General features: G+C 42.6%; 3 protein-coding genes across 5 annotated transcripts in view; 1 reads left to right on the top strand and 2 right to left on the bottom strand.

Moving 5' to 3' along the window:
- Positions 1-1,118: 1,118 nt before the first annotated feature.
- Positions 1,119-11,009, bottom strand: CMC4 (C-X9-C motif containing 4). Of its 3 annotated transcripts, none has more exons than XM_081259301.1 (3): positions 10,875-11,009; positions 3,745-3,812; positions 1,119-1,485 (listed from the first exon to the last, which is right to left on the bottom strand). In XM_081259301.1, exons 2-3 carry the CDS (start codon positions 3,800-3,802, stop codon positions 1,343-1,345), a joined length of 201 nt encoding a protein of 66 aa, XP_081115427.1. In that variant the 5' UTR covers positions 3,803-3,812; positions 10,875-11,009; the 3' UTR covers positions 1,119-1,342. The 3 variants fall into 3 exon arrangements, with proteins under 3 accessions (XP_081115427.1, XP_081115429.1, XP_081115428.1); XM_081259303.1 differs by lacking the exon at positions 10,875-11,009 and adding an exon at positions 4,833-4,903; XM_081259302.1 differs by lacking the exon at positions 10,875-11,009 and adding an exon at positions 4,732-4,841.
- Positions 5,113-10,963, bottom strand: MTCP1 (mature T cell proliferation 1). Its single transcript, XM_081259300.1, has 5 exons — positions 10,875-10,963; positions 5,716-5,867; positions 5,426-5,596; positions 5,293-5,344; positions 5,113-5,196 (listed from the first exon to the last, which is right to left on the bottom strand). The coding sequence occupies exons 2-4, from the start codon at positions 5,818-5,820 to the stop codon at positions 5,297-5,299; spliced, it is 324 nt and encodes a 107-aa protein (XP_081115426.1). The 5' UTR covers positions 5,821-5,867; positions 10,875-10,963; the 3' UTR covers positions 5,113-5,196; positions 5,293-5,296.
- A 486-nt stretch (positions 11,010-11,495) lies between the features above and the next one.
- The window catches only part of BRCC3 (BRCA1/BRCA2-containing complex subunit 3), an 86,305-nt gene continuing 69,907 nt past the window's right edge, over positions 11,496-27,893 (top strand). Inside the window, exons 1-6 of the mRNA XM_081259287.1 lie at positions 11,496-11,730; positions 12,414-12,430; positions 13,160-13,214; positions 19,053-19,166; positions 22,368-22,461; positions 26,930-27,018. Coding sequence (XP_081115413.1) covers positions 11,608-11,730; positions 12,414-12,430; positions 13,160-13,214; positions 19,053-19,166; positions 22,368-22,461; positions 26,930-27,018 — 492 coding nt within the window. The 5' untranslated portion in view covers positions 11,496-11,607. The remainder of the gene's footprint in view (positions 11,731-12,413; positions 12,431-13,159; positions 13,215-19,052; positions 19,167-22,367; positions 22,462-26,929; positions 27,019-27,893) is intronic.

Below are 27,893 nucleotides of genomic sequence, written 5' to 3'. Positions count from 1 at the left end.
CCTCTCCCCCTTCTCCCCTCCCCAGAGGTCATGATGGGGGTGGGAACTGAAAGTTCTAACCCTCTAACCCTGCAAGGTGGTTCCCCTGGCAACCAGCCCCCATCCTAAGGTTACCTAGGGGCTTTCAAAAGTCTCATTAACATAACAGAAGACACTTTAATTGCACTTAACACTTAGGAAATTCCAAGGGTTTTAGGACCACAGTGCCAGGAATGGAGACAAAAACCAAACATATATTTTGTTGTAATGAAAGCAGCTCTTTTACCCCTTTCCTGTTTGCCCATTTCTGTTCCCCTGTAACCTTAAAAGAACCTAGTTATAGGAATGAGATCACCAGGCAGTTTAACCTAACTCCTGACTTATACTCTCCTGAATGCACACCATGCCTTGTCTTACCTGTTGATTCTTTTCCTAGATAGAAGTAGTTAGCTCTCTACCCCCAATAGCCCCCCTAAGCAATCCTGCACGCAGATCACACGGGCAAGAAAACATCTGAAGAAAGTCAGCCAGTCTGTATGCAAAGGAGAATGATGCAGAATCCAACCTCCTTCCTTGATGATTCACTAAGATTCTTACCCCCTTTTTCCCTTTAAAAACTGTCATGGTGGAGCTTCCCTGGTGGGGCAGTGGTTAAGAATCTGCCTGCCAATGCAGGGGACACAGGTTTGAGCCCTGGTCAGGGAAGATCCCACATGCCACGGAGCAACTAAGCCTGTGTGCCACAACTGCTGAGCCTGTGCTCTAGAGCCTGCGAGCCACAACTACTGAGCGCACATGCCACAACTACTGAGCCCCCGTGCCTAGAGCCCGTGCTCTGCAACGAGAAGCCACCACAATGAGAGGCCCACGCACCGCAACGAGGAGTAGCCCCCGCTCGCCGCAACACAGCCAAAAATAAATAAATTAAAAGAAACCCCCAAAAAACTGTCATAGCTGAGCAGAATCTTTGGGGTTGGTCTCTGGATACAAACCCACCTTCTCCCCAGATTGCCGGGTTTTCTGATTAAAGCACCTTTTCCACTGACACTTGCCTCTCCATTATTGGCTTCTGAGTGGCAAGCAGCCAAATCTGACTTCGGTAACAATAAGTCAACATATCACATATACCAAACCAAAAATTTTCACTTAAAAGGTTTATTTTAGCAGCTCAGTTTTATCACATTCTACTTATTTGTTTAATATATTTATATTTGTTCTGCATAGATGGCATATTAACTTTTATAGTTGACTTTTTCATTTGATATTTGCTGCTACCTGGCCTGAAGAAAGAGTCAGGAGGATAGATAAAACCCGCGTGGTGGAAATGTGGGGCAGCAGTTTGCTTCTCAGCAGAACTTTACTGTCATGTGGGCTTCAGCGTCAGCTTTTCTTCTTCTTCTTTCTCAAATCCTGAACAGACGAGAGATCTTCCCTTGGGATATCGAGCACAACACTTACGCAGTTCTTGGATGACAGCCTGACACTTAGATTCCATGTAGTTGTTGGCTGAAAGACAGATAGACAGACCCTAGTCATGACCTCATAGGACTAGGGCACAGGGAGGTTTAGATCTGAGCTTCCCAGTCCTTTTCACTTTATTGTATCTACAGACCTGGAGGAAACAGGATGTACCCAAGTCCACTGAATTCTTTCTGATTTAGAGACCCATCAACAGGTTAATAAGGAAGTATGATGTACAAAGTGGTCGAAAGGTATTTTTACATATAATTTCCTTTTCTTTAACGCTGATTACTTACATGCCTTTTTCCAGGGCAGTGGTTTTTAACCTCCTCTCTTTTGTGTGTGTGTGTGTGTGTGTGTGTTTGGTCACTAATCCCTTTTGTTGATTTGGTGAATTACAGAAATGCAGGAACCATGCACATTATTTTGCACTCAGTTTAAGGTGGCTGCTGGACCTTCCTTAGGAAGTCTGTGCATTAGGGGTTGGCAAACTGCAGCCTCAGGGTTGAATTCCACTCTTTTTTACAGCTGAGCTAAGAATGGGTTTTGCAAAAGGTTGGAAACAAACACACACACACACACACACACACACACACACAGACCAAAGACCTCCTGACTTCCAAACCCTAAAATATTTCCTGTTTGGTCCTTTACATAAAACATTTGCAGATCTCTGCTATACACAGACCCTAAGTCAAGGAGGACTTGACCTAAAGGTCCTAGGTCAACTGCAGGTGATGAGTCCCCCAGTACTAAAATGGGGTGCATGGGAGTTAGCCTGGGATAGGAAAGACAATTCTGATTAGAAAGAGAGTATGGTTGGGTGGCTAAGTCCAGGTTTGGACCCAGACCAAACGGGTTCAAACCATCACTGTGCCCCTTAACAGTTCTGTGACCCTAGACAAGTTACATAGCTTCTGTGTTCATTTCCTTATCTGTGAAAATGGGTCACAGTAGTATCTACCTCATGGGTGAAAGGATTAAAGCTTAATATTATTTAAAGCCCTTACAACTGAGCTTGTCATCCAGGGAGTACTTAATGCTCACTCTTAGCCCTTCTAGCTCTCAATCCACCCACATTGTAGTGAGGGGGGTGTAACCAGTTCTAACTTGATTTGTGTTCTCCTTTAGCTGTATGTTGCTAATTCAGATCAGGTAAGAATCAGATAGAATCAGGTAAGAATTTACTTGGGAGAAGAAATTGGGAAGAACATTCTTTTTTTTTTTTTTTTTTTGGCGGGGGTGCCACGCTTCGAGCCTTGCGGGATCTTAGTCCCCTGACCCGGGATTGAACCCGGGCCCACGGAAGTGAAAGTGCTGAGTCCTAACCCCTGGACCTCCAGGGAATTCCCCTTCCTTTTTTTTAAATTTGGAGGAAGGGAAGAAAAGGATGAATAAAATGGTACTATTATTATACATTAACATTTCAGATTAAAACATTTTAAAAATAAGGCTTACACCATAAAATGAAAAGTCCAAGAATGAAAGTTAAAAGTCAAAGGAAATATACAAACAAGGGTTTTCTTTGGTGGTGAGTCTTTGGGTGAACTCTGAACATCCTTCCATCCTCCCTTTCTGTATTTTCATGGGCATCCATCTCTATCTATTACTTTAGTAATGGGAAAAAATTATCCAAAAAGTCAGCTTTCAAACTCAGATAGCCCTGTAGCCTTTTCTGTTTGTTCTGCTAGTAATCATTTGCTGATTTAAAAAAGTAAAATCCTCTGGCATATGGTCAAATTTATAGGCTTATTTAAAACAAAATGGACAAATCACTTACATCAAATACGCTTTAGCTAATTTACTTTTGCCTTTAAGAGTTAGTTGCTTGAATTCCAAATGTATTTTCACCCCCACCCCTTCTAACCTGACTGCTTTTAAAAAGTGAGTTGTCAGCCACAGTGCAGTCTAACCAACCCATTTAAAACTAGTCTTTTTAAAAAAGGACTTTGCTCAGCTTAGTAATTCTCAACTCTGGCTGCACATTAAAATCACCTGGTTAGCTTTTTAGACTGATTCCTGCCCAGACCCCACCCCCAGAGAGTCTGATTTAACTGCTCTAGGCAAGTGTTTGAAGCCCTCCAGGTGATTCTAAGTGTACAACCAGGATTGTAAACCCCAAGCTTAGGTCACACCACTTTTTATTTTCTGCCATCCTTGTGAGGAAAATCTTCAGGATAAGTTAATAACAGAAATATTACATTCTGAGAGGAGTTAACATAGTCTGCTGATAAAGAGAACAATTGTTCTCTCGTTAGTTCACAGATAAAGTCGAAAAATATAAAAAAGCATTTAACATACTACCTTGTAAACATTTCTGTATTTCACAGGCTTGTTTCTGGCACGGATCCTTCTGCGGCATATCCAGAAAACTAAAATAAGAAAAATGATTTTTATTTTGTCTTTTATACATAAAGACTTTAAAGCCCCTCGATGGAATTTTCTTCTGAGACAAGCAGTATGCTCTTACAATTGCTGGAAAACAATTACACTAAAAAATATTCTTCCTGCTCATAGGATGAATTAACTGTATTTTTATAATATTCCATTTGGCTTGGAAGATATAAATAGCTTTACATAGGGAAAAAGACCCCCTGACTTCAACTCATCTTGACTATTGTAAACCAACGTTGGGCTAGAGGAGCCGGCGCTGCAGCCTGACAAGTCGGCCCACTGCCCGGCTCTGTCACTCAGAGAACCACTCTTGGTAAATGATTTAACTCCTTGAGCCTTTTTCCTTATTACGTGTAAAATAGGGATCATACCTACCTGAAAGCATTGATGGAAGGATTAAACGTGATACAGTATATAAAGTGCATAGGACAGTGCCTGGAAGGCAGTAAGGACTCAACACGTGATAGCTATTATTCCCAAGATTTTTAAAAAAGTAAAACCCTTCTTTTAATGTATACAAACTGCTATGAGTATTTTAACTCAGGAAATTCTTTATCAGGTAGTGAATCAGCAATATTTGGTGCTATTATTACTTCCTGAGAAAGGTGCTAGGTAAGCAGCTAAAACGTTTTTTGGAGTTCTTACAGAAACCAACTTATTTAAAATATTTGTAACCAGAGAATAAATTTAAGTGCCCACGATTCTGATCAGCGACTTCTAAAAATTTGAAGACACAATTTCAGAAAGGAAAAAGGCCCAGGAGCCTTTGTAGCTAATTTCATTAATGCAAATGATCTCCCCCTTTTTTTTTTTCTCAGAGCCCCCTAAGTTCTTAGTAGATCCAAGTTAGGTCAGTACTGGGATGGGAAACACTGGAGCAAAACCTAGGATATTTACAGGATGGGAGAAGGAAAGGCAGGTGAATTGCTGCAGGGCAAATAAGCGACAAATAGATGTTGATGCTGCTAGGAGCTGCTCTCTTCTCTCTAAATCAGTACCAAGTCCTTGGTGATCAGGGCATCTGTTCTGTAGCAGGTGCTGACTTTTGTGGGATTCATCAGATCCCAGTTCCAGCTGATGATGTCCATTAACGGTTCTATGGCAATTTCCAAAGGAGTCAATTTCAAGTTACGTATCCTAACTAAGTGCTTTTGTTGACTTGCTTTCTGCCTGCATAACCCTTTCTCTGCAGTTCCACTTTCGGTGTTCTTCATGACCCTTCCTAAACTTCTGTGTTCTTGAGCAGTTTTTCAACCCACTCCCTCCCCACAGGCCCACAGGTGGGTGCACTGCAGTGGTGGATGACGTGATTGCCATATACTGAACAGAACAGAGGGGCATATCTTCCTAGAATCCCAGCACCTGGAAAAAAAAGATCATTAAAATCACCACAATCGAATAGGGTGAAAAAGAAGAAGGGGGGTGGGGTGGGGACAGGGGAGAAAAAGAAATACATACCAGATTAATCATCAGGCAAAAGCTTAAGCAACAGCTCCTGTACTCCCCTGACCTGTCAGAAAAAGAAAAGTTTATAGAGTACTCTGTTATAAGAGTCCCAGTACAATGAAAAATTATTAAGCAACATGTGTACCATTAAATGATGCTGGATCTGCCACAAGCGAGAGTTGTTATCCATGTAGCGCTCCTCGGGGTAGAGTTGCCACATGAGAGGTAGCTGGGAGGTGAGAAGGTGACTTGGCCTGGCTGCGTCACCTAAAGGAACCTGAACTTGCTGAACTCGTGCCCTTAGGAAACTCGTCTCCTAATGGAAAGAAACGATCAAAAATAAAACCAAAGACTTCAGGATATTGAGACTGGTTAGAAACCAAGTTGCTTGAAAGCAAAAATCAAGAAAGAAATAAACAAAATGTAAACAGTTACCTCTTCCAGGACGGCCACCCACGTGCGCTGGTGTTCGTCGCGGTAGATACCCTCTTGGTGAACCCAGAGGTGATCGGGTGGAGCCCCCACATCCTCTCCTGCCATCCTGGGCTTTGGATTCCAATTCTAGCCCTGCTTTTCTCCACCTAAGCCTGCAGCACCCGCGCACAGGACACAGGTGTGACTTTTTGGGTTGGAATGAACTCACCAATGAGCAAGGTGACCTGGTACTAGCAACCACCAACTAGAAGCAAACCTCATCTATGTCTATTTGCACAGCCTAAACAGAACTGAGGACGTCTGAAGCTCCCTGGCAGACACTGAAGTGACACTCAGGCAGAACCTTGGGTGATGCTGCTGACTGCGAAGCGCTCAAGAACTCTGCTAGGTGAGGGGTTCCGTGGAAATGTAGGCCTAGCGCTACAGGAAGCCGGGCAGTGGTCTCACAGTCTTTGCATTCAGCAAGCAGCATCTGACAAAATGCAGTGAGCAACCGAATATGCACAGGAGTGCGCATAAGGGCACACTTATTTGGGCAGGAAAGCAGTATAACAGACACATGCATGCCATATTCTCCAGGTAAAAGCCCCTTCCAAGCAGTTTCCATTTTAAAAGGTAAGACTGTGAAGGTCAAATCATGTAATGTGCATGGCTTTCTAAATTGAAATTAGAAGTTTGTTTTAAGGGCAAACGACCTATTTATCAGTTTGCTTAGAAAGGTTACTTATAATGGCTAGGCATTTCCAGAAGGGAGTTTTCGTATTAGGGAAAATACTTATGGTCGCATCATGGAATTTTTCAGTTGCAACAGACCCTGGGGATCATGATGATTTAGAGCTGAGAGACAGCAAATGATAGTCACCCATCTAGGTCCTTGTTTCATTTTAATAATGCTTCAGGATGTCATAGGAGCCCATTTTTCCATAGACGTGTGGGTTTAAATTCTGTTTTCCCAAGTCAGAAGGTCAGAAAAGCCCATCTGCCCTTTGGGAGGTGTAAAGGAAGCACACCTTCTGGGCAAACTCTCCATAACGCAGACTCAGCTCCGACCCCATAAGGATCCTCCGCCCAGGTCTGGGTCTCATTCAGGGCCTCACAACAACTTGAGCTGCATTTTACAGGAATGAACCTTTTGGAGCCAGCTTACAGCGTCGCAGCGTGCTTTCACTGGGTGTCTATGTTGGGCAGAGTGCAGACACGGCATTGGGGGATCTGCTCCAAAAAACAGAGGCCTCCTATTCCCATTAGGCGGCCTTTAGGTAAGAGAGGGACTGCAGCACAGCTTGGGAGGTTGTTAAACCCTCAAAATGAGATTGTCAAGAGGAAACAAGATGCCAGAACACAGGATGACGCCAGAAAGAACTAATTGAGCTGAACCAAGCCTTCTTTTCAAGAACAACAATCTGAGTCTGATTTGTTGTTGTTGTTTTTCCTTAACATTGTTAGTTTACCTTCCCTAAAAGGTAAGTGGAAAATATCTTTTATAGACTTAGGAAATGGTCTGATTGTAGTGAATAATTTATGAGCATCACACTTGCCTCGCCCATTGCACCCTGAGTGGACCTGACTCTGAGCCCATCGTAGCTTTTGCCTTGCAGGGCTCGCTCATTTCAAACTCACCTAAAGCGGAACACCTTCTCCTAAACCAAATCCTGATTTCTCGCAGTGGCAACACAGCCTCTCCTGATCCTGCGGACTCAAAACTTGTGAGTTATCGTGGACTTCTTCCTCTTCTTCAGTCGGTGCATCCCCCCGTCATCATTTCCAGCAAGCACCACTACCGCTGTACTTGAGACCAACTTGCCCGCAACACCAGGTTCATCACGTCTAGCGCCGTATCCTCGCTCTCGCTTTCCACTCGCCTAATGCTCCTCCCCGGGCCTCTCTGTCTGTGTCAGTACTATTACCGCAGAGGGCAGGTGTCTGCCTTCGTGATGAAAACTTCCTGCCTCTTATGAATACTGTAGCATTTATGTCTAAACTAAAACTCAGATTTGACCGCTAATTATAAATCACTTCGCATTTTGCTCTGCTTATTTCACAAGTCCTGTCCGCCCCCCCACCCCAGTACAGTGTTATAAGCACCTCAACAGAAGGAATAATACAGCACTGGACACCCTAAGCCTCAAATACTAGTCAAACAGTGTTCCTGTGAGTGGATGGATACATATGCTGAGTAGAGAGGGGAGGCAAAGGCCACATGAGCATGGGCAGGGAGTGACTCTCTGGGTCTGTTATATAGCTGTACATTATTTTGTTCAAAGCCATTTTTTTTCCGTTTAGCAGATACAATTGTTCTACCTCTCTTTCTCCCCAAGATTTTGGAAAGGAGAGATAAAAACAAAACCCAGTAAATACTAATGTCAAAATAAAATATATTAAAGTCTGAATTTTGAGTACCAAAGAAACACGTGCCCCCCCACAAAGTAGAAACCAAATGTTAAGGGTTTTAGGACCATCTCAACTTCACAGATAGGTCCTAGCAACAACTAACACGTTGACACACTGACATTTAAATCTGTTTTGAATGAAAAGCAAAATTTTACTGGTTACACCGACATTAAAAGGAAATAATTCCACTGGCATAGAGGGCAAACAAATTGGATGCTCTGAGTTAGTAAGAATCACTACAAAGAGGCCTATGAGTCACTACAAAATATTCTCAGAAGAAAGGCAGCGTGGTGTGCTCCTGTGACCTGAAGGACAACATGCTGGGCATCAGCAGCATGAACCTGGGACAAACGCCAGCACACAACCCCGGACCTGCATGCGCTACCAGAGACAGCGAGCAGGCCCAGCGAAAGGCAACTGCAGTGATCAAGGGACTGAGAAGCTGCCCTGTGAGCACGAATCAAGAGGCTCAGCAGAGAAAAGCCAAGGCTCAGTGAGAGGGATTAAGATCAAAGCCACAAAATCGCAGGTTGTATGAATGGAATAGTTTCCCTAAAAGTGATCCTTGGAACACTTGCCCCTAACTTTTTCCTTGGTCAAATAAGTTTGGGAATCTTGTAGAATCATAAAGCACATAAGTACAGTAAAAGCTCTGGCAGGTTATGCAGTAAAGAAACTTTACTTTAACATTCCCCAAATTTATTTGACTAGAGAACATTCTCCTCCATGTGACAGTTGTGCACAAAATTCAGGACTCCTCGAACTAAGATGAATCTCTGAAAACCTCAAGATAAACTTAGGTACAATGTGCAATACAAAACACAGAACATAAACCTGTTCCATTCAACTCAAGGAATACTACCAGCTGCAAATTCAAATGGATTCAAAAAAGTGTTTATAGGGAATTCCCTGGTGGTCCAGTGGTTAAGACTAAGCAGTCCCAATGCAGGGGGCACAGGTTCGATCCCTGGTCGGGGAACTAAGATCCTGCATGCCGCACGGTGTGACCAAAAAAAAAAAAGTGTTTATATACCTTTATTACCCATGAACGCACTAAAAAAGATTGTTCCCGTGGGGGTTACCTTGATGCCACGGCCAGGGACCACACTGGCCTAGACAGAATATTTCTTAGTAAGGCAGTTTGTAAACTATGTTTTAAGTAGATAGACCACACAGAAGGGCTTGCTTAGGTAGGTAATGCAAGTAAAACCATTATTTTTCATTTACAGAATGAATGATTTTGTGTCTTTTAAAAGAAGTATAATTTGGTTTAATTTCCAGGTGTTTGAACAGTTTTTAAACATGAATCAGTTGAATACACTTACTTTATTTGAAGTCAATTAATAAACTCATCTACTTACAATGGGTGAAGTTACCAAGCCCTGGAGTCAGCCCGGCCTGTGTATGAATGCTGATTTTGCCACTTACTAGCTCTGTGACCTCGGATAAGTTAAGCTCTCTACACTCCAGTTTTCTAAGATGTCAAATGAGAATTAAAGAACAAATTAATTATAACTGTCAGCACTTACCTAGCACTTCCTACATGTTTATATATTGACTCTTTTAATCTTCACAGTCACCCATTAGATGGATACTATTATTACCCCCACTTAAAGATGAGGGAAGTAAGGCACAGAGAAGTTAGCTAACTTGCATGAGGTAACACAGCTAGGAAGTTGCAGAGGCTGATTCCAATTGGGGCAGTTTACACATACAAGGTATACAAATGCTTAGTAGAGTGTCTAGCACATGATAAGCTTGCCATAAATGTTAATAGTTTTATTCTACTCCAATTAAACTTTAGAGCTGTAAAATGCAGCCATGAGCATTATAAAAGGTAGAGAATATCATTGTGGGATATGAGATTGACTAACACCAACCATAGACAAAAGGTGTTTTTCTTCTCGAAGCTGCCTAAAAGTGCTTATAAACGCAAGACGTCCCATCACAAAACATAAAAATAAGAACAGCCATACTTGCACCATCAGCGCAGGGCATACTAGCCGCGAATAGCCATTGAAAATAATATATGCTGTAAAATTGAAGCTTAAGAGAAAAATTAGATGGGTCCAGTGTAATTGCACACTTGAAATTTCGCCCCAGCTTCATCATTATCAAAATTAATCATGGAAGGATGTGCAATATGATTCTTAAACATTAGGTAAAAATGGAGGTTGCTGGCATGGATGTTCCAGATAGTTCCACTGGACGTGGGCCCTATTTGTGGGGAGATCGGGGTTGGAACTGACTTGGGAGAAAAGAGCAAAGCATCAACACCTCCTCCAGCAGCACCCTGGGCATGTTCCCTTTCCAGTACTGCCCTGTCCGCCTGTCTCCCAACTACACATGGAACAGAGAAGCAGATCAAACCCACAGAGGCACTGACTGGCCGTGGCGGCAGCACGGCATAGATTTTTCTTTGGTTTCGAATCGTTCCCAGAATCCGCGTGTAACTCCTAGCCTCGGGAGTGGGAGATGTGTACTGTCCCCTATTGCACGTTTATCACACCTCAAAAGAAAATTACTTTTACATATAATTTCACCAGGTCTGATATCACCGAGACAAGGCGAGCTGAGGAAACTTGTGCATATCTGCTGCGATCTGCGATACATCCGACCTCGAACAGAAACTTCAGTTCCCCTTTCCCCTTCCCTGTATCGAACAAATAAATACCTAAAAGCCTTTGGAGAAAGTAGCAGCCGCCAAGCTTAGGAGTGATACTTTTTCAGACACAGTATAACACTGTTTCTGCCAAGAGGTTACTCACATGAATATAGTGTTTCTTGGGCTAATTATCCGCCTCGAGAGCAGCGAGGCTACAACTTCAGGTCACCCACCCCGGGCCACTCAAGCCGGGATCGGGACGTGAGCCCGGGGCGAGCCGAGGGGCATTCCGGGCCGAGGTCACCGAACCGAAGTTACGGGGCGCGGGCCGGCCACCGGAAGTGGTCCAGGGAAAGAGAGTGGTCCCAAATTCAGGGCCCCTAACTTGGAAACAAAACAAAATAAAAGAAAACCTTAACTCAGGACCGAATTTCAAAAGAGCGTCCCTTGGGCTCGAGAGGCCGGCGCGCGCGGCGATGCCGCCTGAGGGAGGTCCCCGGAGCGTGTAGGCCGCGCACGGCTCTTCTCGGCGGGCGGGCAAAATGGGCGCCGGCGCTCAGGAGGCGCCGGCCCGGCCGTCCGGGCGCTCCTCACAGACCACGTCCGCCCGCGGCCCGAGAGCGCCGCCTCCCTGCCGCCCCCCGCGCCCGGCCCGACGTCCAGACCGCGGCCGGCCACCGCCCTCTGCCCCGACGGCCACGCCTGCCCCAACCGGCGCGGGCGTTTCCCAGGTGCCGCCGGGCCGGCCCCGCCCCCGCGTCCCAAGCTCCACCCCCGCGCGCCCGCCCGCCCCGCCCCGCGCCCCAGGCCCCGCCCCCACGGAACCCAAGCGCCGGAGCAGCCGGTTGGCCAGGCCCGAGTGGGCCCCAGGCGGACGTGAGCTGGGCCAGATCAAGATGGCGGTGCAGGTGGTGCAGGCGGTGCAGGCGGTTCATCTGGAGTCGGATGCTTTCCTAGTTTGTCTCAACCACGCTCTGAGCACAGAGAAGGAGGAGGTGATGGGGCTGTGCATAGGGGAGGTAAGTCAGCCAGTAAGCCCGGCCGGAACCCTGCTGAGCAGTCCCACCGTGTCCCCTGGTTGGGTGTTGCCAGCGCCCAGGGCTGCGGAGGCCACAGGCACTCCTGACTCAGATCCTTGGACGTATCCTTTGGATGGTCCTGTCGCCTGGGCCCCGTTTCCTCGCGTCGCTTAAGGCTTCTTTACCCTTCCGCAAGCCACCAGCGATCCTCCTAAGCCTCAGGGAGTGTGGGGGAGGGATGGAAGGCTCGCTTTTTCTTGTAGTCTGTGGCTTTTCTTTAGATCTGGAGTTATCACCCCATTGACCAAAACTGCAAGTCAGATCAGAAAGACGATCTTTTATAATGAGGACATGAGTGTATCAGGAAGCAGCTGACCACGATTAGGGTCCCTAGCTTCGCCTCCACTCTTCCCTCTAGGAATCATTTTGAGGGTTCGGTTCCAGATAACCCAAGACAGGTGAGGGTTTCCAAGAATCCCAAGTTTCCACTGCGTTAAATATTGCAGAGGGGTGAAAGAGGATGAGGAAATAGAGCTTACTTGTTGGCAATCCGAAGTAAGAATTCTCCAGTCTTTCATGCCGGTGTACAGGAACACATAACCTAATTTTCATATTATCTGCATCCATGTACATCTAATACACTTAATGTGATCAATAATGTTTTCTGCTCTTTCCCACTCTAGTTGAATGATGACCCAAGGTAAGACTATATTTGTTTACTCCTATCTTTTGATCTCTTTGTCATTGTTAACTCAGAATTATCACAACTTTCGCAATGTTTTGTACAGGTTGTATTTTAAGTTACCATTATGACTGTGGAACTCCCTCAAGAACACAGTTTCAATTCCACCCCAACCCTGAAAGTTGCTTTCCACCTTACTTTCTAGTAGGAGGATTTTCAGTTGAGATATGTATGATCCTATGTGAAAAATATGGTTGGGGGAACCAAGATCATAAGTGAACCTGTGAAAGCTCTCTGTGGCAGATGATGTGCATATGAGGAGACATTTCCCCCTATTAATCCATTTCTCTATCTAAATTGTCAATGGCTTTCTGCCTCCCCCTGGTAGACCCTACAGTGATCTCAGAGATCCACAGCGGCTTGAATGCTTGAGGTGGTGAAAGCTTTGGTCTACCTTTATTTAAACATCAGAGCACAGCAGTTTCTCCTTGTCAAGCTCACCTCATTAATACCCAGGATTATAGGACTTTAGCTTTGCCCATGAAAACTATGCACTCGCCACTTAAGCATATGTCTCAGAGTCCTTCTCACAGACATATGAGCACAGCTCTAGCCTCAGTTTACTTTCCCTCCTCTTCCTTTGTCTCTGCTGTTTCATTGCAAAAACTGCTATTCCTGTTACTTTGCTTTAATACCTTTTTATATTCCAAACCTCAGTTCCCTTTTTTTCTAATTTATCCCCAAAAGGAGTGACCCCAAATTTACATATACTGGAACTGATATGCGCACAGTTGCTGAAAAGGTACGTGTGCTATAATTTTGCATGATGAAAACTTGCGCTTGGGGAGGGATTTCTGTATTCTGTTTGATGATCTCAGCCAGGGGTTGGGGTTAACCCAGTTCATGCAGACCCACATTTGGCTGGGTGGGGTGTTCTCTCTAGGAAAATCAGATGAAGAATCTACTCAGTAGGAATGGGACCTAATTTTCTATTCTTTCTAGCAAATTATTACTACTTGATCAAGATGAGTAACCACTGTCAGCTCTCCTCCTTGCTGTCCTCTGCTGGGTTTCTGGCCCTTCTCCCATCTTCCTTGAGACCTTTGCTGGTTCACATCCTTGAGATCTGGTTCACATCATTGTTATCTTTTTATCCCAAGTCCCAGTATCTACTCAGGCAACCTCTCTCTGCTTACAGGCAACCTGTCTGCACTCCCACCCTGCCTTTTCTTTCCTTTTTATTTCTTTAATATTTATTTATTTATTTGGCTGCACGGGTCTTAGTTGTGGCACGCATGATCTTCGTTGCTGCGTGTGGGATCTTTAGTTGTGGCATGTGGGACCTAGTTCCCTGACCAGGGATTGAACCCGGGCCCCCTGCATTGGGAGTGCAGAGTCTTAACCACTGGACCACCAGGGAAGTCCCCCTGCCCTGCCTTTTCTGGCATGCTCGAGCTTTTATGGTCGAGTATAATGCTTCTCAACCTAATTGTGGTGTAGGACCAGTTAATTTTTTCCCAGCCTGTTGCAGACCAATGTTTTTGTAAAATACAATAAAAATAAACTGTGTCCTCTTCTCCCACCAAGCAGACAATGGAGGTGATAAAAGCTATCAGGCAACAACTCCATCTCATTATTATCCCCATGTACAGTCTTCCCAAATCAAGGAAAGAAGTCCACTTCCTATCCAGAGCTGCAGCTTCTTCAAAGACCTTGCTTATCAAATATCTTGTCTCTCTGCTGAGTCTTCAACCTATTCCTGTCTGGCTTTTTTCCCTTAGGATACAACTGTGCTTAAATTACTCTCATTTTCAGAAAGGAAAGAAAAATAAGTTCTCAATCCTGTATCTTCCTGTAGTTAACTGCTCTTGTATACTTCATTTAACAGTCACACCTCTTAAAAGAATAGGCTGCAATCATTCCTTATTTACCTTCTTCAGTGAAAGCAACCACCCTCTAGTTTGCAGTTCTACCTCTCCAGCCACCTCCTCATTGCTACATCAGTGGATTATTCCTTGGTGCTTATCTTACTTAATCTTTGTCCTCAGAACTCTGAACTCTCATGGGGCTTTTTATTTGTTTTGTTTTTGCTGTGTCTACCATTCCTCCCCTCTCTCTCTCATCCTTTATGGAATCTTCCTCCTCTGCCTATGCATCAAATACTGGTATTCTCCAAGTTTCTGCCTTCGCCTCCTCCTCTTCCCAGAATGTCTTCCTGGCCAGCCTTACCTCCCCTATGGCTTTACCTGCAGCAGACATTGAGGTTAAACAGATCTGTCTTCAAATACTTTCTCTGATACTTGTGTGACTTAGGGCATGTTACTTAACATCTGTGAGCTTTGCTTTCTTTATCTGCAAAACAGGGATAATGACAGCCACCAATTTCATAGAATTGTTGGGAGAGTTGGATCTGGGTAATGTGTGTAAAACACTCATCTGTAGAATGGGCATAACAATAGTACCAATGTCACTGGGTCATGGGGAGAGTTAATTAAATTAATACACGAAAAGCACTTTCCAAGTGCCTGACGCATGACATTGGCCATTCTGACTCGTTGTTAATGGCCAGTAGGTGATGGTTAGTATGAATTATCCCAAAAGCTCCAGAACTTCACACTCCACTGCCTTCTGGACATCCACGTTTATCCAGACACAGGCATCTTAAACTAACGTGTTCAAAACTGAACCTTTCCTCTTCCTCAAACCCTCTCCTCCAGCATTCCTCCTGCCGTAGTAGTTCCCATACCTGGCTGCACCTTGGAATCACCCAGTAATCTTTACAAAGTCCTGATACTGACTCAGTTGGTCTTTGGTGAGACCTGTGTGGCAGGAGTTTAAAAAGCTCCCCAGGTGATTCTAATGTGCAGCCAAGTTTGGGAACCACTGCCTACCATTCAGAACCATTAATGTAGATTGCTTTCCCGTTTGTTTCCAGTGCACCATCCCAACAACTGCTACCTTAGTTGAGGTCCTTATCAATTCCTTTATGGAATACCGCATCAGCCTCTCCACTGGTCTCGTTGCCGTGAGTCTGTCTCACCTCTAGTCTTTTCTTTTGACTACTTAGGATGTGATCTTTTGAGAACATAAGCCTGCTTGGCTAACTCCTTATTCCTTGCAGTTCAGCCCAGGTGCCACCTGCCTCCTTGAAGGAACCTGTCCTGACCTGTAGGCTAGCTCCTTAAGCATATCTATTGCAGTGCATACATGTTGTCTTAGAGTTGTTTACCTGTCTGTCTTCCTGGATGTGACTACTGTATCCTGTTTACCTTTGTATACTCAGGCCCTCATGTAGCGCCTCACATATAGTACATACTTGATAAATACATGTTGTATGAATTAACATACATCCCCTACAGGAGGAGATTAGTGTTACCTGCCTGTGATCCATGGAGAGCCATGCCAGGGGGCACAGACTTTCTGTAAAGGGCAAGATGGTAAATGTTTAGCTTCGCGGGCCATACAGTTTCTACTGCAGTTCCTCAGCTCTGCCAGTGTAGTGCAACAGCAGCTACTGGAACATAAATGAGTGAACGTGGCCAGATTTGACCTGAGGGAGGCCAAGCAGGCCATAGTTTGCTGATCTTTGATCTGTACCAAGGCAGAAGAGCAAAAGGAACTGGGCTTTAGTACCTTAATTCCAAGACTGGAAAAGCATAGCGACCAATCTAGCCCAGCTGGAATATCTTATTTCTTGTGTGACTATGACCATACCAGTCTGTTCTTCAAACCCTTCAGCTACCTGTAACTTTCAGGGACATCCATCAGTCCTTTGTGACTTTTATTTATGCTTGTTTCACTTTGTTTATGATCTGTTCCTGGGCTGGTCTCACCACCCTATCCTGAACTTCTTTTACGCATTCCTCTTAGGCACTGAAACTTTCTCTGAGAAAGAGAAAATTCATGCTGGGCATCAACTCCTACTAAAGTACATTCCCAGTCTTAATGATGTAATTTTATTTTTCAAGAGTCCATGTCCTCATCTTGAATTCTGTGTCAATTTGTACCATGCAAGTTAGATATTAAACTTCATGAGATCAGCAACCTTATCTTCTAGTTAATGTTGGCATGCCATATCTTTTTCCATCCTTTTATTTTTAGCCTTTCTGTGTACTAATATTTTCAAGTGTGTCTCTTATGAGCAGCATATAGTTTAAAAAAATCCAATCTGATAATCTTTTTAATTGGACTATTTAGTCCAATTACACTTAATGTAATTATATATGTATATCCCCCCCACACATACACATATATATGTTATAGCTGTCATATTTTTGCTTTCTATTTGACCCACTTCTCTGTTTTGTTTTTTTCTCCTTTCTTGACTTCTTTTGGACTCATCAGTATATTTATTATTCTCCTTTGATCCTCCATTAATCAGTTATAACATTTTTTACTCTCCTTTTAGTCGTTATCCTACATATTACAATATGCATTCTTGATTTGTTAGTCTAATACAAATTGCTATTTTTACCATTTCACTGTTAGTACTAGAACTTTAGAACATTTAAATTTCATTTGTATCCTCCCACCTTTTGGATTATTGTTTTCATGCATTTTAATTATTTGGATATTTTAAGCCCCAGGTGACACTGCTTTTTGGTTTTTTTTTGTTTTTGTTTTCTTTTTTAAAGGGCAGAGTGACTTTTTATTTATTTATTTTTGGCTGTATCGGGCCTTAGTTGCGGCACGTGAGTTCTTCATTTCGGCATACTGGCTGTCTAGTTGTGGCGGGGTCAGTAGTTGTGGTGCGCGGGCTTAGTTGCCCTGCGGCATGTGGGATCTTAGTTTCCCAACCAGGGATCGAACCTGCCTCCCCTGCACTGGAAGGCAGATTCTTAACCACTGGACCACCAGGGAAATCCCCCCACATGACACTGTTATTACTGTTTTGTACAGTTAGCATTCATTTGTATTTGCTCACGTATTTTACCCTTTACAGTGTTCTTCATTCCTTCTTCCATATCTGGGATTTTCCTTTCTCTTTTTAGTATCTTCTGTGCTGATAATGATCTCTCAATTTTTTGCATGTGAAAATGTCTTTATTTTGCTTTCATTTTTGAGGGATGTGTTCTTATTCAAAGAACTCTTCATAGAGTTCTTGGTTGGCAGATCTTTTCTTTTTGCACTCTGACAGGTCACCCATTCTCTTTATGTTTTGATTGTTTCTGTTCAAAAGTCAGCTCTTTGTCTTGTTGCTCCTTGGAAGGTCAAGTGTCTTTCTGTCTGCTTTTGATTTTCCTTATTGTATGCTCTGTGCCTGCCAGACACGTGTGTGTATTATAAGAAAAGTTGTATGTGAGGGTAGAATGATTCATTCTTTATAGAATGAGCAAGGAATTTAAAGTCTATGAAAGAGTTCATTAGGTGAAAAAAGGCATGAAAGGGAACCACATTTGAAGCTCAGTAGCCACATGTGTCTCATGGCTGCTGTGTTGCACAGTGTAGGTCTATAGGTTACTTCAAAATCTTGTCTCAGATTTCACCCTTGTCCGGGCAATGTCTGGCAATGCCATACCCACCTTTTCTCCTGAAACTCTTGAACGATTTCATTGTTCTGGTTCTGACTGCTGTCTTCCTTCCTGGCTCCTCTTATTGTGCCCCATCCTATACCATGGGTGTCCCCCTGGATTCACCCTGGACCTCTGCTCCCCCTCCCCACACTATTCCTTGCCTTTATTTACATCCTCTCATCTCAGTTCAGCTCATCTGAAAACACACTCATCTTCCTTCCTTCTTGATCCTTTCTAAACTTAGATCTGCCTCCTCTGTTCTACCTAGTTTCAACCCTGAAGCTTCAGAGTCATCCTTGACAGTTTCCTGTCCTGTATCGCCCATGGTCCATAAGCTACCAAATCTTGTGGATCCTTGCTTCTTAATGAATCTCAAGTCTGTTTCTTCCATCTCTGACATACACTTAGTCCAGTGCTTCATGGTCAAGCTCTCTGAAATAATGTCCTTCCTTCTAGGTCATCCTGCAGATCGTGGCTTGGCATTTGAGACCTTGCATATTTTCACTCTAACCTTCTTTCTTAGCCTTACTGTCTGCCATTCCACCTCAAGTTCTGTACTACCTAAATGAGTTGGCCAATTTGTCTCCCAAACATGTCATTCACATCTATTTGGCATCTACAGAAATTCTATGTGGGCATGTGCACACACACACACACACGACAATCAGGAAATAGAAAACACTCGTCTGCCTTTTCTGTAAAGATTTTTTTCCAATCTAAGAGACTCCTTTCCTCTGGGCTCCTGCAGCATTTATTTACTGCATTATTTTAGTGTAGTTTCATGTATGATTCTTTCTGTGCAACCACATGTTAGCATTTTGAACACTTGGATTGTCAGCACTCTGACTTGTATTCCTGCACATAGTTGGAAATCAAATGATTGTTAGTTGATCATTGCAAAAGTCCTCCCTTGATCTAAACATTAGCCTTTATATTTTTGTTTGGAATGTATATACTGAGGTCGGATGTCTTTTATTTGAAACATTCTGTTATTCATGAGAAAAAATGCCTGTTTTCTAAGATGGAAACTTTAACCTGATAATGTAATACGATGCAGTCCCGTAATTGCATGGAGAGATGTTATTCGAGAGAGACAGAAGTAAACGTTTCTGTGGATTTTCCTTTAGGTTGACACCATCAGAATTGTTCACATTCATTCTGTCATCATCTTGCGACGTTCTGATAAGAGGAAGGATCGAGTGGAAATTTCTCCAGAGCAGCTGTCTGCAGCCTCGACAGAGGCAGAGATATCCTTACTGGTCGATAAGAAGCTTTTATGTGCTTTGAGGCTTCCAGGTTCCTCTGTTTGCTGCTTAAGCAGATTTCACAGCTTTTCTTCCTAGTGACTCTTTCCCAGTTTTCGTAGTTACCCCTTAGATCCAGTTGCTTGGTTAATCAGCATTTCTCTCCAGTTCACTTTTTGAGTGGCTTTTATTGGAAGAACTGGACATTTCTAACATTTCTGCTCTTAAATGCCAAAAGATCCCAGGGTCCAATACTATGACAGTGAACACTCTGGGGAGTCCCTGTCTCCCTCCTCTCCACTCCCCTCTGCCCCGTCTACCCCATCCCCCCACCCTCACAGTTTCTGTAATATCATTTAGCTTCTAGGCCTTTCACTATCTTGGTCTCTCTCCTTTGGAGATTCTCTTTTGAGGCTGCCTCTCAAAAAAATGCAGTGCTGAGAACTGAATGCAGTATTCCATGTTAAATATAACCAAAGAGCAATCAGTTGGGACATTTGCTTCCTATGATCTGGACTCCATACCTCAACTGTAACAAATTAAATTTTCATCAGTGGTTTTAGTAATTTATCATTCTTTCAGATTAAGTTAGTCTTGTAGTCAATTAAAAAGTAACTTTTAAAAGTAGAAAACATGCATGGTACAAACTTTAAAAGGTACAAAAAAAGTATACAAAGTAAGTATTTCTCTCTAGCCTCTGTGCCCCAATTCCCCCACCATCCCTCCCTGGACGTAACCAAGGGTATCAGGTTTTCATGTGTCCTTACGGATGAATTCTGTGCATACAGAAACATATAAGAATATTTTCTTTTTAAAAAAGTATTTAATACATATGGTAGCTATGACATTACCTAACAGTGTATCTAGAGATTTGTCCACATTACTATATAGAGGTGTCTCATCCTTATGACTACATAATACAGCCCTGGATGGCTGTGCTGTCCTCATGCAGATGTTTAGGTTATTTGCAGTCTTTTACTGACAGTGCTGCAGCAAATAACCTTGGACATTGCATTTCACAAATGTGTGCGTGTATCTGTAGAATCAATTTCTAGATGTGAAATTGCTGGGGCAAAGGTTATATGGACTTGCACCTGTAGCAGTTTGACCAGTTTACCCTCTAGCCATGTGCAAGAGTATCTGTTTCCCCACACCCTTCCAAACATTGTGTGTTATCAAAGTTTTGTTTTTGTGCTGCGAGGCCCTGGTAAATCAAAGTTTTTGGTTGTTGCCAACCTGATTGGCAAAAAATTGTATTCTCTTTCTTGCAATTTTAATTAGCATTTTTCTTGTGAGTGAATTTGATCAGCTTTTAATTTTTAGGAGTCATTTGTATTTTCTCTGAATTATATGGTTATTTCCTTTGCCCATTTTTCTATTGATTTGGAAATATTTTTCTTAATAATTTATAGTTTACGTTAAGAAAGTTAGCCTTTTGTGATAAGGATAGTGCTTTTTGTCAGCTTTTTCACGGTATGTGTGTGTTTTTTCCCGATGAAATTGTTCTTGTTGCACTTTTATATAATCAGATATATCAATCTCCTCTTATGATGTGTACCTTTTGCATCTTTTTTAAAACTCTTTAGTTTGAAATAATTATAGATTCATGGAAAGTTGCAAAAATAGTATGGGAAGGTCCCTGTACCTTTACACAGTTTCCCCCAAAGGTTACATCTTACATAACTTACGGTTCAATACGGAAACCAGGAAATTGACATTAATGTGTGTAGTTCTATGCCATTTTGTCATATGTGTAGAGATACATATATAAAAAACCACCACAGCAGTCAAGGTGCAGAACTGTTGCATTACCGTAAAGATCTGCCTCAAGCTTCCCCTGGATAGTCACCCTCACCCTGCGCACCTCAAACCATGGGAGCCATGAATCTGTTCTCTGTCTCCTCACTATAGGTTGGATTTTCCCAATTCTCTGCACACCTGGTAATTTTAGATTGGATGCCAACATTATGATTTTTCCCTGGGGGCTGGATATCTTTGTATTCCTAGACATAATTTTTTTTGAGCTTTGTTCTGGGATGCTGTTAGATTACCGGGGACAGTTAGATCCTATTGATACTTGTTTGAAGATCTGCTGCGTGGGACCAGAGGAGCTTTCAGTGTAGGAGTCATTTTTTTCCCCGCACTACTGAGGCGAGAGCCTTCTGAGCCCCCTGCCCAAGGCTGCCTGAAATTATTAGATTTGCATTCTGGCCAGTGGGGACAGCCCCCAGTCCCTGTCCTGCTTGAGCGCTGGGCAGAGTTACCTTCCATCCTTTCCCTCGCCTTAGCTGAAGAAATGGGCTTAGGGAAGTTAAGTAACTTCTCTTGGCATTTGAAATTTAAAAAAAAATTTAAAAAGTTTTTTTTGTTGTTGTTGGCCATGCCACGCAGCATATAGGGTCTTATTTCCACAACCAGGGATGGAACCTGTGCCTCCTGCCATGGAAGCATGGAGTCCTAACCACTGAACCGCCAGGGAAGTCCCTGAAAAGTATTCTTACACTTAGCTGTACAGAAAGGACTATTGGGTTTCAATGTAAGTAATTCACGGGAAAATAAACCAGCACTTTACAGTGAGTAGCAACAGAAGGGGACAGCTTCTTATCTCCAACCGAGTTCTTATCTCAAGTCAGAGCCTCAGACAGTTATGGTAAATTTTTATTTCTAGAACAAAGGAGAAAATGTTCTTTTGGGGGATATTTCTAGACAAATGGGGAGACTAAACTGGGGGTCTTTGTTCATTTGGTCTCTGAAACCATCCTACTTGCTATTGTTGACACTGGCAGCCTGCCAGAGAGAAATGAAATGAATTTTTAAAATTTTGTACTTTTTCAGGAATGAGGGTAGGTTGGGCTAGAGAGAGGACAGAAGATTACTCAAGTTAATAATGTGACATCCAAAGATTTAGAAGCTTCTTTTCAGATAGCACAGTGATAAGTATTTGAGTGATCAAATATTAGCTAAATTGGATTAAGAGCATATAACTATATACAATAATGGAAACCAAATGGATTCTATTTAAAAAAAAGAAATACCTTTGGCTTTAGAAGGGAAGTCTGGGAAATTCTGGGCATTGACCTTTTTTCATTCTTTTGTTGACATTAAATTGTGATAGGTTTATTTTAAACTTCAGGTTGCTTTCTGAGCCTTTATTAGCATCACAAATTGTGTTCCCACAAGTTGAAAATACCTTGACAGACACACAGGTTGGCTGAACTAACTGGTCGCCCCATGAGAGTTGTGGGCTGGTATCATTCCCATCCCCATATAACTGTTTGGCCTTCACATGTCGGTAAGTATTATGGGATTGCAATGTTTTTTGTTCTTAGAAATGAATATCATTTTTCCTTCTCCATTACATGGGCTATGGTTATTTTAAATCAAAATTTAAGTATCCTTAAGCAAATGTCCTTATTTTTATTTTGCTGTTTTAAAAGTACTGATTTATGTCATACTGATTGTTTTTGATAGAGATAAAATTTTGGCACTCCATTTTGACAGTATTCAGGAAATCAAGATTAAACCCTGACAATTGGCTGGTATCCAAAATAATGATAATAATAATAAATAAACTATAACTGAAAATTGCCAATTGTGACTATCACTGTCTAGTACACTACCATTTGGAAGAATCAAAGGTGTGATGGGTGAAATTTATAGAACTGATGTTTACAATCTCTGTTTGACACATATATCATCCTAGCTCTTGGGGCTGTCAACCTACCTCCTCAGCCCTCTAATCAGTATAATGTAACAAAATTGTTTTTTTTCTCTCTCTTTTTTTGTTTTTTGTTTTTTGGTTTCTTTTTTTTTTTTTTTTTGCCTGCATTGGGTCTTCATTGCTGCGCACAGGCTTTCTCTAGTTGCGGCGAGTGGGGGCTGCTCTTTGTTGCGGTGTGCGGGCTTCTCATTGCGGTGGCTTCTCTCGTTGCAGAGCACAGGCTCTAGGTGCGCGGGCTTCAGTAGTTGAGGCTCGTGGGCTCAGTAGTTGTGGCTCATGGGCTCTAGAGCACAGGCTCAGTAGTTGTGGTGCACAGGCTTAGTTGCTCCACGGCATGTGGGATCTTCCCAGACAAGGGCTGGAACCCGTGTCCCCTGCAGTGGCAGGCAGATTCCTAACAATTGTGCCACCAGGGAAGTCCTGTTTTCTTTCTCTTTCTCTTTACCCTTTTTCTCTAATCATGGTCACTTTTTGTCTTTATCTGACTCTTTTGAAAGAATTAGAATAACTTTACTTGCGGAAATGAATGTTTCCTCGTCTAACCTGTGACTTAGAGACCTTTCCCCTCATGGCAGTGAGGAGGAAACAGAGGCTCCCATGGGTTGAGTAAGTGGCAGTGCTGAGGTCTGAACCATATCTGTCTCCCAAGTCTGTAGCATTTGATACTGCATCCACTCTCTACTTCTTGAAACACTTCCCAAATAATCATGAGGAGTGTGTGGCTCCTAAGAAACTAAGCTGAGGTTCGAGCTGAAATACTTTGTGCAAAACCAGTCAGCTAATAAGTGGCAGAGTCAGTATTTCAGCGGAGGTTTCTGTGAATCAGGGGCCTTGGCATTCTCCAGCGTCTGCTTTGTCTGGTTAAGTGGGAATGCTATTTATGAAAACAGTAAATAGAGGAGGAAGCATAGGTTTGGTGGTGGGGACAAAGATACATAGTTGAGTTATGTCATACCCATGCAAGGAACTTACCCAAATTTTACCTATAGGACGTGGCTTGCAAAAGAAAAAGGGAAGCAATTTAAAAAGCACAGCCTGTTTTGTAAATCGCACGTGACTTGGCACTGTTTTTCAGTTACTCTTACATTAACTTGCCTGTCTTTGTAAGTGCATAGTAAAAGGAGTCATGCGCCTGTAGTTATGTTCCTAACTATAAGATCTGCTTGATCCTTTTATAAGAAGGGAAGCACTGCTATGGTGATGTCATAGTGAGTTAATTTATTACCAAAGTTGGTGGGTCAGATCAACCTCCCATGACAAATATAGGCTGTAGTTTTAATTAAGCAGTTTTCTATAACCAGTCTTTTTTAAAAATTACATTTTCCCAAACCTTCTCTTCTAGAAGTTACATGTCAATACTCCTTAGAATCATTGCAAACAAATTTTTTTGATATTACAATACCTTTCTATGCCCTTCTTTAGCAAACTGACTTAGATGGAAGCTCTGTTAGGACAAGGGATAGAATAAGTGAAGGCTGAACCAAAATTTTATTGTAATGTGATGGCTATCTCAGGGCTCATATTCTAAAAACACTTGTATATATAGTCTCTCATTCTTTTAAAATCCTTTATTACGAACTGGGGTCTGTGGTTTCTGTTTCAGGAAAATTTTGAGTCGAGAGTAAATGAAAGAATATGGGCTCAGACTGTTCTACTTTTACACCAGGAAATGGGAGGTGTGATTCTGTTGTCCCTTCAGACTGTCCGATGCTGAAAGAAAAATTGGACGGCACAGTTGCAGGAAGGTCTCTTGGATGGTCCTCATTTAGACTAAAGTGTATCTTTTGGATTTGGCATTTAGAAGTTAATTTAGAAGTAATTAAGTTACCTCAGGGAAAAATGTAAATCAGGGTAAGGGGCATAGGGTTTGTATTTTAAGTAACGTGATTAGGCCTCATGGAGAAGGTAACAGTTGAGTAAAAACCTGAAGGAAGTGAGAGTTGGCCGTGCAAATATCTTGTGGAAGAGCATCGCAGGCAGAGAGGAATAGCCAGTGCAAAGGCCCTGAGGAGGAGCATGCCTGGAATATTTGAGGAAAAGGAGGAGAGCCAGTGTGGCTTTGGGAGTAGCAGATTTTGTGGAGGAAATCAAGTGTGTGCTTTTGGACATGTTGAGTTTCAAATGTCTGGTAGGCAAGTGATGCTTACCTAGCCTGGCTTTGGTCTGTGACCAATTCGATAAGGAGCCTACACCAAACATAAATCCTCTATGTTGGGAGTTCCCTGGTTGCCTAGTGGTTAGGATTCTGGGCTTTCACTGCTGTGGCCCGGGTTCAATCCCTAGTCAGGGAACTGAGATCCTGCAAGCAGCTTGGCATGGCCAAAAAAAAAATCATCTATGTCAACTTAGCATATTGTTTAGTTCAGCTTAGATTTTCCTGAAGACTTTGTCAATGAAGGAAGCAGAGCATTAATTTCCATTCCAGCTCAAGCTCTTGTCTCCTTGTGAACAGGCAACAAATAGTTCATGGACCTACTGCCCTGAGGAGCACAGTATTAAGACAACCAAGTCTCAGTGTCAGGTACACAAATGGATATATGATTCGGTAGTTTGGGTAGAAGACTGAAACTAGAGTTTATTGAGTAGGAGTTGGGAGTGGCCAGTATAGAGGTGAGATTTGAAGCCGTGGAACTAAATGAACTCCTCCAGGGAGTAGGTGTAGATGGAGAAGAGAAAATGGCTGAAGACTGAGCCCTGGGCATGCCAATATTTCGAGGATGGAAAGACGGGAAGGATCCAGCAAGAGACTGGAAAAGAACAGCCAGGAAGTTAAGAGGACAGAGATGAGAAGAGTGGGAATGTGAGGCCAAGTGAAGATACTGTTTCAAAGAGGGAGCAATCGGGTAAATTGAGAACCAAAAATGCATCATTGGTGATCTTGACAGAAGCACTTTGGGTGGCACAGTATGGATACTAATCCATTTCAGATTCAGCAGTTCATCAACAATGGTTGTGGATGGAATGAAATGTAATGAATTATTATGAAGTACCTCTGATGTGCTAGGCATTGTGCTAAAAACATCTTGCAACTTTTAAAATACAAAACCCTGAAAAAGTACAGATGATGTTTATCCTTATTTAACTGATGAGGAAATAGGCTTAGAGGTATTAAAAATTTTACCAAGGTCATATAGCAGGTACAGAGATCACTCAAACAGTGCTGTTTATTTTCACCAACCGTTTCAGCCAGTATTTTTCTCATACTCTTTGCTGGGTACTGTTGGGCCTTACTCTTTACTTAGGAATATATTGGGTAGAAGTCCCAATCCAGATCAATGTGAAGTATGTTTAAGAACATATAGAACAAGCTAACTGGGCATAAGTCACCAGACCATACCATGCTGTGCACTGTTTTGTTGTAATACCAGATCTTTTGTATCCATGAATAATGGTCTGAGTACTTCACATCTTTAAACTTTGCCTCTGTTCAGTTTTTGGTAATCTTTTAACTAATCCTTTCAAATGTTACTTGGTGCTTGTCTATGATTTCCTTTTCAAAAATTGTATAACCATTTAGTGAGATTTTGTTTCTGTTCCCTGGAATGTAGTATTTAATTCTATTGCAGTCACTTCTATACAATAGTTTCCTCTGTAATAGTTCTACACTGCCATTCTTTAGTATCAAGTCTATTAACTTCCTTAGAAGCTGTCCATCAAAAGGCTTATTCTAAGAAATCTTGCTGTCTCCTTCTAATGCCTTCCTTTCTTTTGGAGTCCTCCTGGAAGAAATTATCAGGTGTTTTTGGGATAATAGGTTTTCCATTTTTTTCTTTCTATGCTACATTTCATAGCAGGGCTAGTTGTGGGCTAGGCAGCCTAGAATTAGTAATAAATTTTATTATTTAATTGCCGACTCCCGTAGTATTTCCCTAACCTAGTAAAATGTTTATACTTTGCCAATAATATTGTCATTAGGATGTACCTCTGTTCTGCCTTTAGAATCTGAATCCCGCGAGGACTGTATGCTGCTGTTATCTTTATATTTTCATGTCTGGGAGATACAGTTTAACAGCAGATTTTTATTTTTGTTTATTTGCAGATGTTCGTACACAAGCCATGTACCAGATGATGGATCAAGGCTTTGTAGGACTTATATTTTCCTGTTTCATAGAAGATAAAAATACAAAGGTATTGTGTGTGTGTGTGTGTCTATGTGTGTGTGCGCACATGCGCACACGTGTGTGTATAAACACACAGACACAGAGAATAGAGAAAAATCTTTTTGCAATTTTAATAGGGTGGCCAGGGAAGGTTTCAATGAGAAGGGTCATTGAGTCAGGACCTGAAGAAAGTGAGGGAGCAAGTCTTGTGGATTTCTTGGGGGAAGAGCGTTCCAGGCAGAGGAAATAGCCAGTGAAAAGACCCTGAGGTGAGTGTGGCATGTTTAGGGGTCATCGAGGAAGTCAATGTGGCTGCAGCAGAGTGAGGCAGAACATAACTACATGTCCCAGCTTGCCTCTGTCAGTCCCAGTTCCACCCATTGTCCCAGTCTCCTATTCAGTTAGCACCTTTCCTTCTTGGAAGTGTCTTGGTAACATGGTGACCAGGACATGGTACCATGGTACCATGGTACCATGGTAACTCTTTGCATGGTAACTCATGTGGTCATCCTACAGTAAGGTCTGGAAGACAACTGGCGGTGGGGCTGGGGGGACAGGGAGGGAGGGGGTGCAGAGTCCATGGCGTCCGTGAAACCAGTTAGGAAGCAACTGTAGTAATCTAGGAAAGAGATGATGGATGTTTGACCACGGTGGTAGGAGTGGAGGCTAACAGTAACAAGTGCTACCATTTATCACGTATTGTATGGCACTTACTCTTTAGATGTTTTACATAAATATACTCGAACCCTGACAACAACCTGTGAGGATTATTATTATCAATTTTTATGGATAAGCAAACCGAAACTCAGAGAAGTTAAGCAGCTCAATCAATGGCTAGTCTCTATTTAGAGTGCTTCTGTTTGAATTTTATGTTCAGATCAAGAGGTTTTACTATGTTTCACT

This window comes from Mesoplodon bidens (genome assembly GCF_964165515.1).
Source record: "Mesoplodon bidens genome assembly, contig: HAP1_SCAFFOLD_159, whole genome shotgun sequence".
NCBI lineage: Eukaryota > Metazoa > Chordata > Mammalia > Artiodactyla > Ziphiidae > Mesoplodon > Mesoplodon bidens.
This window is presented reverse-complemented; position numbering and strand designations above follow the sequence as displayed.

Bases quoted from the DNA above. Each gene is read 5' to 3' on its own strand.
- CMC4 (XM_081259301.1), bottom strand. From the start codon at position 3,802: ATGCCGCAGAAGGATCCGTGCCAGAAACAAGCCTGTGAAATACAGAAA. The intron at 1,486-3,744 runs GTAGTATGTTAA...TCTGTCTTTCAG, and splicing joins AATACAGAAATGTTTACAAG to CCAACAACTACATGGAATCT.
- MTCP1 (XM_081259300.1), bottom strand. From the start codon at position 5,820: ATGGCAGGAGAGGATGTGGGGGCTCCACCCGATCACCTCTGGGTTCAC. The intron at 5,597-5,715 runs GTAACTGTTTAC...TCTTTCCATTAG, and splicing joins GGGTGGCCGTCCTGGAAGAG to GAGACGAGTTTCCTAAGGGC. The intron at 5,345-5,425 runs GTACACATGTTG...TTTTTCTGACAG, and splicing joins AGATCCAGCATCATTTAATG to GTCAGGGGAGTACAGGAGCT.